The sequence below is a fragment of the Atractosteus spatula genome, chromosome 7, assembly GCF_055471065.1.
Source record: "Atractosteus spatula isolate fAtrSpa1 chromosome 7, fAtrSpa1.hap1, whole genome shotgun sequence".
NCBI lineage: Eukaryota > Metazoa > Chordata > Actinopteri > Semionotiformes > Lepisosteidae > Atractosteus > Atractosteus spatula.
In genome coordinates, this window is record NC_142712.1 from 62,612,551 (window position 1) to 62,630,823 (window position 18,273).

At 42.4% G+C, this 18,273-nt stretch overlaps 1 protein-coding gene across 2 annotated transcripts in view; it reads right to left on the reverse strand.

Annotated features, from left to right (window-relative positions):
• gramd2aa (GRAM domain containing 2Aa) overlaps nucleotides 1–6,913 on the reverse strand; it is a 29,866-nt gene extending 22,953 nt beyond the window's left edge. For both annotated transcript variants that reach the window (XM_088920790.1, XM_088920791.1), the window contains exon 1: nucleotides 6,627–6,913. In XM_088920790.1, coding sequence (XP_088776916.1) covers nucleotides 6,627–6,682 — 56 coding nt within the window. In that variant the 5' untranslated portion in view covers nucleotides 6,683–6,913. The remainder of the gene's footprint in view (nucleotides 1–6,626) is intronic.
• Between the last annotated feature and the right edge of the window lie 11,360 nt (nucleotides 6,914–18,273).

Genomic DNA, 18,273 nt, shown 5'->3' on the forward strand with positions numbered 1-18,273 from the left:
AGATAGGCCAAATGGCCTTCTTTCATTCGTTTTTTTTTCCCCACCTCTTTTAGGTAGACAAAGTTACTAAACAAGTTCTCACTAGAGACAGTTAAATCTCATAAATACGCGAGCAGTCGCATGTAGGATATTGCTTGGCTACTCCTGGTGAAGTAGCTTCCAATACTATGCCACACTCCAGTCGTGCTTTTCTCATCAAGGCCTGACCCGACAGACAGAAGGAACCTGTCAGTGCTCATCCATCTGCGGTCATTCCAGGTTCACCGGTTCAACAGCTCAATAATATCCAATTCAAACTTTCTCCTAACAAATTCTGTTTGTCCCAAATGAACATTTCACAATTCTGTGTCTGAAACCAATAAGAAAATGGGACAATCTCTAAAATGTTTGACAGAGGAAACAAAACAGCAAAACTGAACATCTCAGCACAGACTAACACACAGAGCCCTTGCTGTGGACATCTTGTGAAGGTTAATGAACAGCCTTCAGAATCTCAGCTGCCACACTTTATCCTCCTAGTTATTAAACAACATTTACCAGACTGTCACAAGACTACTGCAAATCCAATTACTTTAATCTAGTTACTCGGTTCTGGAGAGCACTCTGTTAAAGGCACAGCCTCCTTTTTTCTCTTACCTTCTTTTTACTTGCACCTCACACTCACGTATTCTCCTATGTGGCTCGGTGCAGGTCAGTAACAGCAGGTAATGTCATGCATTACTCAAAAAATGAATAGTTCAGAGCTGTCCTAGGGATTGACTTTTTATAGCAGCTCTAATCCTCCCTCAGTCCTGTCCCCTTTAAACTTGTTCTACATCTTGTTGAGGGGAAATATATTTCCTCTTGCTGTGGGCAGTGTGTATACATCTTTGGGTGACGAGCTACTGTATATCTTTGACACCTACAGTAAAGTAACATGAAGTTATTTTGTTTATTCTTTGCCAAAGACTGCAATGTCAACTGCAAGTATTTTCTCTGCATCACCTGAAACTAATATTAGCAAGCTGTTTGCACAGTTTCTGCACTTTTATAGAAAAAGAAAACTGCTTCAAACTTAGCAATTGACGTACTTTGCTTCAGAATTAATGGTTTTTAATGTTGCAAAAACTGGTGAGACTTCAAATAAAATTGGACTTCATCTACAGTAGAAAATTGTTTGGAACATGTTCCTCATATCTATCAGCTAGTGGGAAAACAACTACAGAACCAAGTAGGCAACAATTCTCGCCATCACTAGGTCTGTCAGTTGCTAACCCAAGCTGCCATGCTAAATACGTTAAGTTTGCTGAGATATCTTAAAGTAAATCAACCGACACAACTTTATATACAATAGTGGTGTAACAGTATAGATTGGCAGTCCAAAGTAAATGGTGGTTAACTGATTATTATTTGTTCCCCAAAACATTCAAATTCTAATAAGCAAAAAAAAACAGGGATTTGTTCAATAATACTTCACTTACATCTGCTGCCAGAAAAATACTGTAGATTTCCCTATTTTCTAAACATTTTATTTTGGACGAGTTATTTGGAAAAAAAAGTTCCTCTTTTGCCTCAGTAAGAAGTCAAGCGCTTGATCTATGTTGTGTTTTCCTTTTTCTGATGCAAATGTAAGAAAATACAGCACACATGGAAATGAACCCTATCAGATGTTTGTGTCCATTTGAACAGCAGTCATCCATTGACAAGACATCTCTTTCAAGATAGATACTAAATGTTTTTTTTTTCATAAAGCTTTGAAACCCGGGCATGAAATCACTGTAAATGTAGAAACTAGCAGCTAAAAGGAAAACAAATATAGACAGGGCTTACATCTGTTGTCACTATCACGCCTTTGAAACATCTCTTTCACTCTTCCCTCATGGATGAAATCATCGAGGACAGCAAGTGGACTCATCTGCTGCCTATACTTGAATGCTCTGTACAATGCTTTTGCACACTGAATCACAATGAAGTGTTTTCCAGGCAAAAACTCAATCTAAACACAATGTTTTCACCACTTCAACAAGAAGCACTTCAAACTCGGAATAAAATACAATTGCAGCTGTTTGCTCAGCTCTGTATATTCAATAACACAATGTGTACCTGCAGAGCGAAATTAAGTGAAGTGGTTTTAGAGAGAGAAAATGAATGAGAATTGATTTCTGCTTTGACCAGTTAAAGAGAATATCACTCTCAAATAAGCTTACTATATGGATGTGATCAAACATTTGGCCAGTATTTGTGCAAACATTTTTGATCAAACATTATGTCTCTTCAAAAGCCTAACCTTTAAGTCTTGCTGCCACAAATTAAATTTATAAAAGAGTATCAAGGCCTGAATTGTGGGATTCATTGTTTTACATATTGTCCCTTTATTTTAGCGTGAGGTTCTTTCATTTTTTCAGTATTTAACAATAGCAAACCATAAAATCTAAACCCGCATTCCACGTCCTTTGAAGAAAGCTTACAAAACAGTAACGTCTCAAAATGTCACCGAATTCTGCTGAAAATTTGATCGCTTTGATCAATGCCAATACACACCTACAAATATTGCCATTTATATGGTTAAAAGAGAGATAGGCATGCACTCAGACATATGAAGCCTGTGATATGTGCAAAATGAGAGACATCCTTTTAAAAGTGACAGCCAATCAGGAAACAACAAAGGGAATGTCTGGGTTCTTACTTGTAAAATCACGTAGTACATATTTCCTTCTGTGCTGAAACTAATACTATACCTTAGACGAACAATGTCTCGATATCTTTCAGGTCTTAATAGCCCTAGCACCTGTTACAACAATGACTGAATAAGACAAAAAGTGAATTATATAATAATGATATAGCCTAACCCATAATTATCATTTGATTCGCGCAGCTGAATTAATACACTATCGCTCAAATGCTCCTTCCTGGTTTCCTTACCACAATAAGGGGGCAGATACTTTCTATTGTAAATGCATGCTTTATGTTTGGCTAAGAGAACATTAATGTTATATTGATACAGCTTATACCATTTACGTAACAAACCCCATTACAACAGCTGTAAAGCGGGCAACAAATATGCTGTCATAATGGCTACATCTGTATGCAAGCACAATACCTTGGCCCAGAGTAATGAAGAGGACAAAACACTGCCTGGAGAGTGTAGGAGCCAGCTGGATTCTGGGAGAGCACACTTTGCATTCCATGTACAGGTTATTGTTTTTTTCATAACCCTCACAGGTGCATCATGTAAACCAGCTTCTAAGCCATCCAGGGGCTGATAAAATATCACAAAGCAAGGACATGGGGCTCTCTGCTCTAAACATGAGTCAGACAATCTCTCAGACAATGTTTACTTCTAGAGATGTTTGCAATGAAAAATACGGATGAAGAAGTATCGGGAAGATGACAAAACACTGTCATACCTTAGGTTGAATCCTGACGTGAATACAGAGATGCCAGTCTAAACTGCTTTTATAAGGACACTGCCAGGTTAAAGATCCCTGCAAATATGAACTGCGGTTTAACATCCCCAGTTTTATGTCTAACATTCAAAATACTGGCACGCCCTGGGGATTTACCTTCAAGAGTCCTAATGTGCCATCGTGTTTTAGTAGTTCATCAAAATTCCCGAAACTGAAATTAACGGTTAAAAACACAAGTGAAACAGTAGTTTTATGATCGATCATATTACCATGCATCCTAGCCTGTTAACTCTGTACATCCCACCTTCTCTTCCTTTCCTGCACAGCTCAGATCCTCAGTAACGCGAGAGCCTCTTTGCCTCTGCTCCTTAGTAACATGTTGATCAGACAAACCAAAGATTGCAAATTAGGTCCAGAAGAAGACATTCTGAGGCCGTCTTTCACAGCGTGTTATGAATGATTCAGCTGTTTCCAAGCCTGACAACCTTTAATCTCCAGGAATTCCAACTCTCTTTTGATTTTGCTCAGCCTGAGCTCTCATTTGTGAAGCTGAACTCAAGTACTGTATATTAGCTGGTTTAAGATGCCTGTAACGTCTGCAGGGTAGGGCGGTGGTGTAATAGGACTGCCGCTTCACAGGTCTTGGGTTCTGGTTCAGATTTGGCCTGGGGCACCTTCTGTACGGACTTTGCAATAGTGCTTTTTTCCAGTGTGCGTATACGGTTTCTGTGAATACCGTTTCCTCCCACCTTCTAAAGACATGTTGCTAGCTTTTTGCTACACCGCCTTTTAACGTGGCTTCTCAAAGCTCTTTAGAGGATGTAAAAAAGCACACAATGAGAGGAGACAGCATGATTACACTATTAAAATAAGAGACTGGAATACAGTAGGAAAGCAAAGGGCGCAGACGTAGAACCAGCCCTTCTAAAGAAGAAGAGGGCTTGATTTCAAAGTGCTCAGAGAATGTGACTCTCTGATACCCGTAGGGAAAGTAAACCAGAGCTTTGGGGTGCAGCAGGAGAAGGCCCTGTTGCCCACAGAGTGTAGACGGGCGTAGGAGACAGACAGGAGACCAGAATTAGAAGAGCGAAGGTTGGGAAGTGGTGAGTAGAACGTAGTCAGACAAGTAATGAGGTGGCGAGTCATGTAGGGCCTTATAGGTGAGCATGAGGATTTTGAAGTTGACAAAAAATGTGATAGGCAGCCAGTGCGATGTCTCCAGGAGGGAAGTAATGTGATCACTTACTTAAGAATTGGTCAGGATTCTGACTGCCGAATGCTGGACAAACTGAAGTTTGTTGCAGTTAAAGCGTAATTGGTTTAAAAGCTTATTTGTAGGCCCATTTTTCACTCTGTGTCGGCAGTGTTAGACTCACTGTGACCCTCGATATGAAGACCTACTGTATGATGAAACAGCTGTGGAGACTGAGTTGAAGGAATAGATCAAAAATGCAGGATTGTTTATCTCTTGAGCTCCTACTGTGGCCAAATTTCAGATTTAGCTGACAATTTAGGATGTGTTGGAGAAGCATTTCTCTAATATGCCCATTTCTGGTTATACACGCATAGCTTGTAGTGACAAAACACAATACTCTTTAATGCCTGAGCTTATACAAAAAAAGCAACAAAGGTTTATCACAAGGGGGTTTAACTAAATGTTTAGCAATAAAATGTCTACAAAGCAAACTGTAAATATAATCTAGATGCAAACTACATTAACTCTGACTTTCTACAGATCAAAAAGAGATGAGCTGAGATGTTACAACGGTGATTTCCAGAAAGATTATTACAATACAATAAACCATATTTAATATTAGAGCTTGTGACTTCATTAATGGATCCCCCCCACCCCAGTGCACAGCTAGTTGGAGCTGGAGTTATATTTTAAGTGAAGCAAGCAGTTTTTTTTGCACCCATTCACTGGTTAGGGTTTACGGGTCATAGCAGCTGTTATTAACACTACTGCTTAACTACACTCAAGCAGTTCTGTAAGGAGCCTTGTCAGATTTTCCTTTAATACTGGAATATGCAAAATGATCAATCCAATCAAAGGATTAGACAAAAGAAAAGAGCTCCTTCACATAACCTCTACGAATTTATCAGATGTTCATATGGCATGTGAGGAATTGAGCAATACTTTGTGGGTTTATTAGTCAACACAGAAGTAAATACACAATACGTGCACATGACATCTTCAGCGTTTCTGAACAACAGAAGCCCTATTCTCGAGATCTAGCAAATACCCAGTTTAGCTCAACTAACAAGTGACAAGAAATCTGGATGAAAGTTACAGCAGGAAAATATATGGCCATTGAGGGCTTAAGTGTTGTTCTGCTCTGACATTATTAGATCAGCTTCAGACCTTTAATTAATCTCCTGTTACCCGTAAAACTTATTTTTTTCGCTTTTCACACAGCGATCAAACAGTCGCAGCAAGCCAGTACTGCTTAAAGTCACGGGAGTGTCGAATCGTACTATGCTTGTCTTATTCTGTCAACACCGGCCGCTGTCAATCTGCCTCAGGTGAGAAATCTCCGAACTGATTGTAAGGCGCTACAGTCGCAATGGAAAGGTAGACCTCTGGCAAATTAGAAGAGAGAAGGGGCCAGTATTTGAGGAGGGTAGACGTAACCTTCTGGGAATCGAAAGGTATTTAAACGGTTGTAATCACTAATCAGTCACAGTAACGAGTTTAAACGAGATGCCTTTTAATCTTTTGATTGATGTTTTCAAGCTTTTTCACTGTACAGGAACACAACGTCCACTTTTTTTCCAGGGCAACTACTAGAAACTCGTTTTGTCACAGAAAAAAAAAAGTTAAATGTCCTTACCGATTGTCTGAAACTATAGGTAGCCGTTTTAATATCGTACTCTGAGAATATACTGTATGAAGTTGACTCTAATGACAGCTCTCTCCCTCTCTTTGCGACTCTCCAGCAGTCTCCCCAATCTCTATTCACACGAAGGACATTTTTCGTTGTTAAAGGCTGCCTCCTATTTTACTTTAAATGCCCGAGGTAGGATTCAAAATAAAGACAAGAATGCGAACATAATCAGCCCGCTAAAGGGCCGTTATTCCTGAAAATGCAGCGACTGCACAGAGACCTTTCCCCGGCATTTTAAAGCAGACAGGCGACAGCGCATTGTTTTCCACAGCACTGAACTTACAAAGCGGGCAAACGAATGAGCGTTTAGGATTGCTGGAAAATTGGGATGGCGTTTGAGCTACGGTTTCTGTACCTCCACGGTTCCGGAGCGCTGTGCGTCCCCCCCCCTTCACCGCCAGCGGCAGTCATTTCTTCCGGGGACTGAAAATAGGAAAGGAGTCGAAGCCCTGCAACATCTTTGCAGAGTGGGTAGAAAGCCGAAGCTCCAAGCACAGAGAAACAATGTGCACACGAACAAATAATAAAAACTTGCGAGTTTCCGAGCTGTCAACAGCGAAGCGGACACGCCGAGGAGGCTGGGTTTCTGATCGCGAACTTGCGGCGTTGGTGCGCTAGAGGCTGGAGTGGGCTGTGGCTCCACAGCAGCTCCCTCCCGCAGCGCTTTAAGGTAATCTAGGCGACTCAAAGACGGGTTCAAACCCCAGGGCAAACACGTATTAATCCTTACTTGGCGAATTCCTTAAAGTCTCGAAACAAGTTACAGCGCCGTCCTGTTTTAATCGCGTTTTCCGCCCTCGCTCCGATTTTGTTTCAAACATCCGGTTAGTACAGGGATGCTTTATGAAACGTTAAATGAGGTGCGTCGTGTTCTGCTGAACTGGAGTTCTTCAAAACGAAGTGCATTTATCCGTAGTATCCGTAGATGATTTAAACGAGCTGTACGGAACAGGCTGTAAAAAGTCAAAAGGATTATTACTAGTTTTTGTTAAAGCCAGTGAGACTGGCTGTTTTATTCGGCGTTGACTATCTTAGAGCAATAAATATGAACGGATTTGCATATTTTACATTACAATATACCAGCCTATCGTCCACCTGATTGCCTAGTTTTAGGAACCACGAACAGGAAAATAGGATTGTATTGTGCCACAGATCGGGAGTTTCCAACAGGATTTTTGTACACGTGCATTCCTAAATTACAGAAGTTGGGCAGAAGACAAAGCAGTCTCTCATAAAATAATGACGAAGCTGAAAATCCATACTCTGGTTGAACACAACCAACCATTGAATTAACAGGGAACCCAGCGTACTGTAACATTTTAATTCTGCTTCCATTTTTCTCCAGTAAACTACATAATAGGTCAGCTGTGAAGAAAGAGTGGATGAAGTGATAAATTAATTGGCAATGAACCACGTAAATGATCTGTTCGTAAAAATACAGACGTTAATTGTACCGACTTAATCAAGACAAGACGAAACGATCGTTGAACACTTTTTAAACGTTTTCTGTGTCTTTTATGACTTTATCTGAGACTATATCATGAAATCTGTATAAAAGGGCTTTTCATTTACACTTAAGAAGAATGTGGCAAATACTCAAAATTGTGAGTTTTAAAGAAATTAACATTTTTAATTAGGTGCATCAAACACAAGAATACGTCCTTCTGCTTTGAAGTCTGAGCTCCAAGAAATCAAGTAGATTTTAAAATGCCGAAAAACAAATACCATACCAAAGACCATTTATGACACATTTGTTACTGATTGTGTCATTTTTCTTTTTCCCAGGGTGACTATAAGAGATCAAGTTTGCAGGTTCTTTCAACAAAGACAGGCCAGTTGTCAGCACTGAAAATCTCACTGTATAATCCACACTTCAGGAACACTCTTTCTTAAAGGGCATTTTGCAGACCTCCCAGTCTCGGTGTGTTTGGCTCCTACAGACTCCTCTGGAAAATCTCTAAGGGCCCAGGGCCCCCAGACCTCTCGGTCAACATTCCTTATCTAACCTCTTGTCACCCAGTTCCATTATCTCCACTCCAGTGGAGAAAGGGGTGATTAGTTCAAGGAAATCACACCTTTCTGAATTCCAAGCATAAAGAGAAAACAAAGACAAAGTCTCCCGAGCTCTTCGTACTGTCAGGTGCACCTTGGAGAAACAGTTCATATCTAATATGTAATGTTTTATCTCCTGGCTGTCACATGATCCTTGACAGAGTACTTTCCACAGACACCGTTTTGAATGTCACAGCACTCAAAGCTAGGTGGCATGAAGAGTGTAGGGGGAAGCAATTAAGTGTTGCACTGGCACAAGGCGAAGTGTTCATTCAGTACAGACTAGAACACTGCACATATGAAACATATTAATAATAAACTGCCTCGATCATGTACTATCCCATACCTTTGTGACACTAAAACATGTTAAAATTCTTTTTGAAGTCCTTTCCTCAATGTCTGCTATTAAAGACATGTCTTACTCACTGATATTTGATTCGAAACAGGCCCCTCCTGCTGCAGTCATGACCAAGGACATTTGAAAAGTTAAAGAGAATCTGAGGGATATAGATTTTTTTTCCTTCAAGCCACCTTAAAGGAGATTGTATGTAGAAAATCAAACCCTCCCTTTTTCTTTAACTATGCGCTGATACTGAATTCACACAAGTAAAGGGCCCCCCTGTTCCCTCTGACTTATCCAGGCCTGTTTCCTTAGCAACTTCTACTCTCCTCATACAAGTGGTCAAGCCAGCAGTTTCAGGGTACTTTGCTACCCATAGCAGAACCCTAGGGTTAGTTTAACTCTACTCCTCAGCTCTTTTCTAGAAAGGCAAATCAAAAGTTGGGCTTTCACTGTTTAGAAGTAATTTCTGATGCTTCAGTCACAGGCCTCAGCTCGAAGAGTTCTGCAAGTCTAGGCCAGACGTGTGTTTCAGACTGAGACTGTAAATCCTGTGGCTCAAGCTTTTAGCCACAGACACGTAATTTTGTTTCATTTTCTTTAAACACTACCTTTAATATTATTAAGGTAAAGAGTTCTGACATGAGATAAACTACACTGTATGTAAATTGTTTTGTACGGAAGAGAACTTGCTTAGTCCTGATGTAAATAAAAGCCTGCATTTTATGACATTCAGGAAAAAAACAGCTCCCAACTACATTAGTGCTAAGATTTTGCTCTGCAGCTCTTTAAGTTTGGTGATGCTGGAATGAAGGTTCCATGCACCACCAATGAGATTGTTGATGTTAGAGAGCTACAGTACATCTGTCCACAGCAGTTCATAAGAAACTGCCCAGACTACAGGACAGTAGAATCACAATTAGCCTTTTGTTCTGCGGTTACCCTGGAAGGTTTATGTTTGCTTGTGAAGTAAGCTACCCAAATAAATCTTACAAAACACCAAGACACCACTATAGAGTGAATAGCAAATAGCTGCAACAGCTGTAATTTCACTATTGTCAACTGAATTGGTCCTAAACTGAGTAACTGAGAATGACCCAGGCAAGGGCATATTCTGTACAGCTGTGTTTAAGCCTTCCATGAAGCCGAAAGGGATTCCCCACTTGAGATTCTGTGTGGAGAAATAAAAAATGGCACATCTTTTTATAGTTATACTTCACAGAAATGAGAGAAACATGTCTTTAATGAGATCCAAAGACCTTCAGTGATTAAGCAAAGAGATGTTTCTTTAAAGATGGAAAGTCACTCACTTAACATACCGCTGTCTTAAGACAGGAATACACAGATGTGCAGAACAGATGTGAGCAGGAACCTCAGCACTAAATAATTACTGCCTTTTTACCATTGCTGCCACTGCTTTTGAAGTCCTCATGTAGAAAGCCATGTGTCTTTCAGCTTGTTTAGGTTCAAAGGATTATAAATAAAACCCTTGGGTAAATGTGCATTCACTGCTGATGTTCTTTTGCATTTTGCTACATAACTTGCATGTAAATAACATCAGAATGCTTCTTGATGTCTTCATAGAAAAAGCCTTCTGAAACTAGAAAGGGGAACACAATCCATTCTGAATAACATAGCAAAGCAGAACGCACTGTTAATTTTATGCTTTTGAGGTTGTACTTAAACACGGTGCTGGATTTGAAAATTTACCTACAGAACAGAACAACGCTGGACTCCCCTACTCCATCACCAGAAACAAACCTATGAAGAATTGTTACAGCTAGACCAACAAGTCCCAGTCAAATCCCCGTTCCCTCTAATCAGTCCTGGTCTGTTTCACATTTTGCACCTCCTTATCTGTTGTTTCCACCTGTCCATCCCCGACTAGACCAACTGGGATCTGACAGACTCCTGTACATTGGAAAGGACACACGGCAAGCCTCTGGTATAAAACAGCAATCCGCTCCCTTTGGAGCAAAGTTGTTTTGTCTTCTTTATCCACAAGAGCATGTACCAGTCTTTCTGCCCCAGATGACTCTGAGGATTGTTGCCCTGAAAGCACTTTGGGCAGATATGGTTAGCGGGCATGCAAGAACAGTTCTGTTTCTCATGCAATGGACCCAGGATTGGAAGAGTGGAGCCAGAGGGCAGACAGAATCACCCACTGCTCCCACCCTCACCAGTAATCACCCAGTCACTCTCCCAGTCCCTGCTGCACGGCAAACTGACTCCTTGGCTGGGACTAGCCGGCCAATATCTGTGGCATTCAGTCCTGAGACCTCCCGGCTCTAGGGATAACCCTGCACTATGAAAGGAAGATTTTCCCAGAACCTTGAAAGGAATAATTACAAAAACCCGAAAACGGCACCAACTTTTTTAAGCAAAAAAAAAACTGGCAAACTCACACTTCGCAGTCTCCTGCCGCAGAAACAATGAATGGCGCCTCGGTTTCAGAAGCTTGAATTGTTTCTTGGATCGGGCCAGCTGCCTACATGTAGCATCCCATGGAAATTCGGTCCCTGCCATACCTTCATCGGAGAACGAGAAGGAGCTTGCTGTTACTTGTTAGCACACCAGCAGTGAGGATTCAAAGGAAAAAGGCATTACCTCAGCACATCTTCTCTCCCCTCCCTGCAGAATGCTAATCAGATTTCATATTTCGACAGGGTAAAATACATCCTCAGATAATCTCTCCTGCAGCGTCAAGCTGCAAACAAAGGTCTTTTTATTCTAATGTAGATTCTGCTACCTCAGTAACCTGAGAGCCTGAGACCATGACTGCTCGTTTTTGGAAGATTGGAAATAATAAAAAACAAATCCAGAACATGGGAAACTATATACGACTTAGCAATGAAACAAACTTAGGTTTACTCAGACAAGAAAGCAGGTCTATGCCTGTTAAATAATATGGTTTACTCCTGACTCACTACCAAGCCATCATCTTGTAGGAATTCTTCTAAATCTTCTGTCCTGAATAGTCTCGAGGGTTAGATGAGCTTTTAATCGAACTTCTGAATGGGCAGAAGGAATTCCTGCTACTGGTTTCGGCTCCAAAAAATTAACTTCTTGAGAAAACAACCTGAGCTACAGAGTTTATCCTCGACTGCTCTGCACAGAGACGTTTCCGAGAGACACCAGACGCCCCCGTGACATGTTCAGTCGATGTCTTGACGCTCCTATAGAAAGCTGCTCAAATTATGTGTTGGTTTCTCCAAGTCTGGTATTACCACTTGGAAAACAAAGTAATCTGCTATTCATATACAAAATATGTACAGAGCCCTTTGAAACTCACAGGCAAATCGGAACCTGAATAACCTGCATGAGAGCCTGCATACAAACTTTCGTATCTAAGAGGTCTAAACTCCAACAGATCTGTATTCCTTCCTTCCCACACCTGTCTCACACCTGTCTGGAGCAGTGCACAGAACTGAATCCCTGTTCCCTCTGTTCATTTTTGGTCTGTTTCACATTTTGCACCTCCTTATCTGTTGTTTCCACCTGTCCGTTCGCAATTAGACCAACTGGGATCTGACAGACTCCTGTACATCGGAAAGGACACACGGCAAGCCTCTGGTATAAAACAGCGATCCGCTCCCTTTGGAGCAGAGTTGTTTTGTTCCTGTTCTTCTTTCTCCACGAGAGCATGTACCAGTCTTTCTGCCCCAGATGACTCTGAGGATTGTTGCCCTGAAAGCAGTGAGTCATTCCTGGATTTCCACACATCAAGGATCAGTAAAAGAGCCTTGTCAGGCCCAGTAACAACAGGGTGAGGTCACTCTTGAGGCAGTAGGCCTAATGAACGCTCTAACGCTGAGGGAACCTTTCTGGAACTGATCCAATTCCCTTTTTCCACTCACTTGGGAGGATTCCAAGTCCCCACACTGAATAAATAGAAACTGCAGTGTCTTTATTAAAATGTAAAGTATAGATCTGATTTTTCTCTCACAGGAACTGAACAGAATTCAAAGTGTTTTTGCAGTCTGAGGTGGAACAGACTGGAATACAGCCAACTCAAAAATATAGAGGTTTCAAGGACTTTACATCAAAACATATGATTACTGAAACCAAAACACACATTGCTCAAAAATTACATTCGTAAAGGAGATTATGTCCTCAATTAAAGTGCACTGCTGAGGTTCAAATACATTTAAAATCTGAATTGTAATAGATGTCTATCAGAGGAGCACACTTGAACAATAATTTGAGGGGACTCTAGACTATTTGAAATGGATCCTACTGGGAAACGAGGCCATGCTAACAATTCAAACTGGACAACAGGCCCTGGGTTCTTTTAAAAATTTAACTGCATGTCAGACATCCACAGAGTTGATCCATCAACCCCAAAGTCACTTGTCTTTGCCAAGTTATTACTTTTTAACCATAAATATTTTACATATTGGAGGGAACCCACTTTGTATCTACCTCTGGTCCACATGTGCCAATCATTCTATGCCAGCAGTGCCGCTACACAGCATTTCAGAAGAGAAAGTGCTCCAATTGAGTTCTGAATTCAAGCTCCACTTGAGGAGTGATTCTCCAATTGAAATAGGGGAGACATTTAGGGCTGGACAATTCCACCCAAAGGGTGACACCCTTATTCTTAGGAACTGAACCATATAATCTGTAATGCTGAAGTAGGAAGTCAAGACTTAAATTTAACATCTGAACCAAAAGATCACATCTCTTAGAGCGGCGTCCCCTTCTCCAGACTGGAGCACTGTTTTAGAAATGGCAATCGAAAGGAACATCACAGCTGATTCCCCCCATCCTCTCCGGTCTCAATTCATAATGCTCCCGTCAGGGAGACGATAGTGGGTACCAAATGCAAATAACAACCATGTAGAAGAAGTCCTTTGTCCCCTCTGCAATAAAACTGCTCAACAAATGTACGTAGATGTATGTAAAAGCCAGCAGCCATGTCATTGTGGGAAAAACTAAGGTTGCTGCTGGAAGAAGTTTTATTGGGACCAGCAGGGGGCGCTCAACCTGTGGTCTGCAAGGGTCCTAATGCCCCAGTATAGTGACGGGGACACTGTACTGTTAAAAGGCACTGTCCTTCGGACGAGACGTAAAACTGACTCTCTGTGATCATGAAAAATCTCCATTCGCCTTTACCAATCCTGGCCTCCTAATAATCCTCTTCTATGAACTGGCTTCATCACTCTGCTCTCCTCCCCACTGAGAGCTGGTGTGTGGTGAGCAAACTGTTGCACTTTGGCTGTTAGCACATCACCCAGGTGGGGCTGCACACTGGTAGTGGTGGAGGGGATGCCCATTACCTGTAAAGCGCTTTGAGTGGAGTGTCCAGAAAAGAGCTATATTAGTGTAAGGAATAATTAAATAATCATTAAATAAACCTATTTTACATGACTTCCTAATATTTTGCTTGTGATTTGTTTTATGGTACTACTTTTATGGTAGAAGCCAAAGACAAATTTCCCACAGTAGTGGAAAATGAAGTGTCTGATTCTGGTCCAGGGGGAAGAGAGCCACTAACGGGTACAGTATGAACATATTGTTCTGATAATACATATATATATAGTCCACATTCTTTGCATCTCAGTATTAGTAAAATACAAAAAAAAATTCTAAATATGTTTCATCTTGACAACTTTGCTCAGAAAACTTCGCTCAGTACTCCTTCCAACAAGAGTACCTACAAAATCAGCTCCAAGCTGAAATTGCCATGCATTTACTGGAGAGGTACAGCAGGTGGAGACATCATTCATCTTCGGTTATTGCTGCAAATAAGATTTTTTTCAAACATCTGGGGTGACACACTTGTCCACTGCCCAGCAGTTTTCATTCCTTAAACCCATCAGTCATAACCAAGAGATTCTGAGATTATACATTGATGACTGTGACAGTGCCGCCACATGCTCCAACGACCAGGTTGAGCACTTTCTGCATCATTTCACCAACTTCCACCCGTCCCTCAAATATACAGTTAACATATCCTCCGCTACTCTTCCGTTTTTAGCAGCAACTTCTCCATCAACTACCCCCGACTCTCCACTTCAGTCTATTACAAACCCACGGATTCACACAGCTATCTCCTGTATAGCTCATTTCACCCCAAACACAAAAACTCTCTCCCTTTTTCACAGTTCCTTCGGCTACAACAACCCTGCAGCAACGACATCGACTTCCAGAACCAAGCCTTCAAAATTCTACTCCTTTTTCATCAACAGAGGATACCCCAGCAGTGTGATTGACAGGGCCCTTGCCCGAGCCAAAAACACCCCTCGGACCATCAACTGGAGCAGGAACTCCCGCCGTAACAACCGCATTCCTTTGGTGCTTCCCTACCACCCCAACACACTTCCTGTCCCCAGGACTATTAATGACAACTTTTCCATCCTACAGGATGACCCCTCCATTGGGGCCCTCTTTTCTGACCGCCCCATCATCTCATATCGCCGACCACCTAATCTGCGCAACCTTCTTGTTCACAGCTCCCGCTCTAAACGCGCTAGTGTGGCTTGAAACGCAGTGCGCTGACACCCGGGGGCTGTGGCAGGGATTTCAGTCAATCACCGGGTACAAGGGCTGCAGCCAGGAGATCGACACGAACAACACATCCCTGCCGGACGAGCTGAACCATTTCTATACCCGCTTTGATGCTCTGAACACAGGCACTGCTGAGAAGACACCAAATGTGCAGGGCGAGTTTGTTCTGAAACTCTCAGAGCAGGACGTGCAGAAGACTCTGAGCAGGGTGAAAATCCGTAAGGCTGCAGGGCCTGATGGGATACCACCGCGCGTCCTGAGGACATGTGCAGCCCAGCTGACCGCAGTGTTTATGGACATCTTTAACTCCTTCTTGTCACTGTCCATTGTCCCCACCTGCTTTAAAAATCCCACTATTGTTCCACTCCCCAAAAAGGCACAAGTGACGTGCCTGAACGATAACCGCCCAGTAGCATTAACATCTGTGGTGATGAAATGACTGGAGAAACTGGGTTTGTCACACATCAACTCCTCCATCAAGGAGTCCCTGGACCCCTTGCAGTTCGCCTACCAGAACAACAGATCAGTTGATGATGCTGTCTCCCTGGCCCTACATACAGCCTTGGAACACCTGTACACTAAGAACTCGTATGTGAGAATGCCGTTTGTGGACTACAGTTCAGCATTCAATTCCATCATACCCAGTCAACTGGTGACAAAGCTCAGGAGTCTGTGCAACTCTGTCTGCAACTGGCTGCTGGACTTTCTAATCGAGAGACCACAGGTGGTGCGGATAGGTAATAAAACATCAACACCACTCACCCTGAGCACTGGAACCCCACAAGGCTGCTGTCTGGGTCCAAGGTTGTACTCCCTGTTCACTCACGACTGCACAGCAAGACCCACAAGTTTGCAGATGACACCACTATAATAGGCCTGATCAGTGATGATGACGAGTCCACTTACAGGGATGAAGTCGTACAGCTGCTTAGGTGGTCATAGCAATAACCTGGACTTGAATGTAAATAAAACGAAGGAGCTAATAGTGGACTTTCGGAGACACAGGCCACACTCACAGCCCACTCAGTATTGATGGAACGGAAGTGGAAACAGTCACCAGCTTTAGGTTTTTGGGAATTCACATTTCTAAATGATCTAACCTGGACTGTGAACACTGACTCTATCATGAAGAAGGCTCAGCAGCGCCCCTATTTCCTGAGGTGCCTCAAGCGATGTGGGATGCCAGTACCTGTGTTGGTGAACTTCTACCGCTGCACCATTGAGAGCATCCTCACCAACGGGATCACCGTGTGGTATGGCAACACCTCTTCTCGAGAGAGAAAGGCACTGCAGAGACTGGTCAATATGGCCCAGAAGATCATCGGCTGCGGTCTCACCGAGATTAAACAGCTCTATGAGGACCGCTGCTGTGGTAGAATTCTGGCCATCACAGAGGACAGTCACCACCCCGGGCATGAGCTCTTCACCCCACTGCCCTCAGGCAAGAGATATAAGAGCATACGGACACTTACCACTAGATTCTTCAATGGCTTCTATCCACAGGCAGTGAGACTGGCGAACACATTTAGCCATCCCCCTCGGACCACACCTACACCATCACCATCTACCTCATTATGATTTCTTATTTATTGCACATCTCTAGTCATTGTTTACACATCTGCATTGTTTACATTCAAACTGTCTACATGTTTACTTGTACATTGTCTACTGTTTGTTTGTATATTGTCTTGATGCACTGTCTGAACTTTGTGGTTTTTTTACACTTGTTTTAACAATCGAGAGACTTTCTGTCTGTACGAATTCCATTGTACCAGTACATGTATGTATGGCAATAAAGTTCAAGTTCAAGCTCCCTTGACTGCCCTCAGCAACCATCCACATCTGGCACTTTCCCTTGCAACAGAGCTCGCTGTATCAACAGCAAGTACACATCCAGCACCACACTCATTCAAGGCCCCTCAGGACAATTCCGGATCATCCAGATGGCATCTTGTACCTCCAGCAACCTTATTTACTGCATCTCTTGCAGTAAATGCCCAGCCATCTACAGTGGTGTTAAAAAGTGTTTGCCCCCTTCCTGGTTTCTTATTTTTTTGCATGTTTGTCGCACTGAAATGTTTCAGATCATCAAACAAATTGAAATATTAGAAAAAGATAACACAAGTAAACACAAAATGCAGTTTTTAAATGAAGGTTTTTATTATTAAGGGAAAAAAAAAATCCAAACCTACATGGCCCTGTGTGAAAAAGTGATTGCCCCCTAAACCTAATAACTGGTTGGGCCACCCTTAGCAGCAGCAACAGCAATCAAGCGTTTGCGATAACTGGCAATGAGTCTTTTACAGCGCTGTGGAGGAATTTTGGCCCACTCATCTTTGCAGAATTGTTGTAATTCAGCCACATTGGAGGGTTTTCAAGCCTAACCGCTTTTTTAAGGTCATGCCACAACATCTCAATCGGATTCAGGTCAGGACTTTGACTAGGCCACTCCAAAGTCTTCATTTTGTTTTTCTTAAGCCATTCAGAGGTGGACTTGCTGGTGTGTTTTGGATCATTGTCCTGCTGCAGAACCCAAGTGCGCTTCAGCTTGAGGTCACGAACAGATGGCCGGACATTCTCCTTTAGGATTTTTTTGGTAGACAGCAGAATTCATGGTTCCATGTACCCTAGCAAGTCTTCCAGGTCCTGAAGCAGCAAAACAGCCCCAGACCATCACACTACCACCACCATATTTTACTGTTGGTATGATGTTCCTTTTCTGAAATGCTGTGTTACTTTTACGCCAGATGTAATGGGACACACACCTTCCAAAAAGTTTAACTTTTGTCTCGTCAGTCCACAGAGTATTTTCCCAAAAGTCTTGGGGATCATCAAGATGTTTTCTGGCAAAACTGAGATGAGCCTTTATGTTCTTTTTGCTCAGCAGTGGTTTTCGTCTTGGAACTCTGCCATGCAGGCCATTTTTGCCCAGTCTCTTTCTTATGGTGGAGTCATGAACACTGACCTTAACTGAGGCAAGTGAAGCCTGCAGTTCTTTGGATGTTGTTGTGGGTTTTTTTCTGACCTCTTGGATGAGTCGTCGCTGCGCTCTTGGGGTAATTTTGGTCGGCCGGCCACTCCTGGGAAGGTTCACCACTGT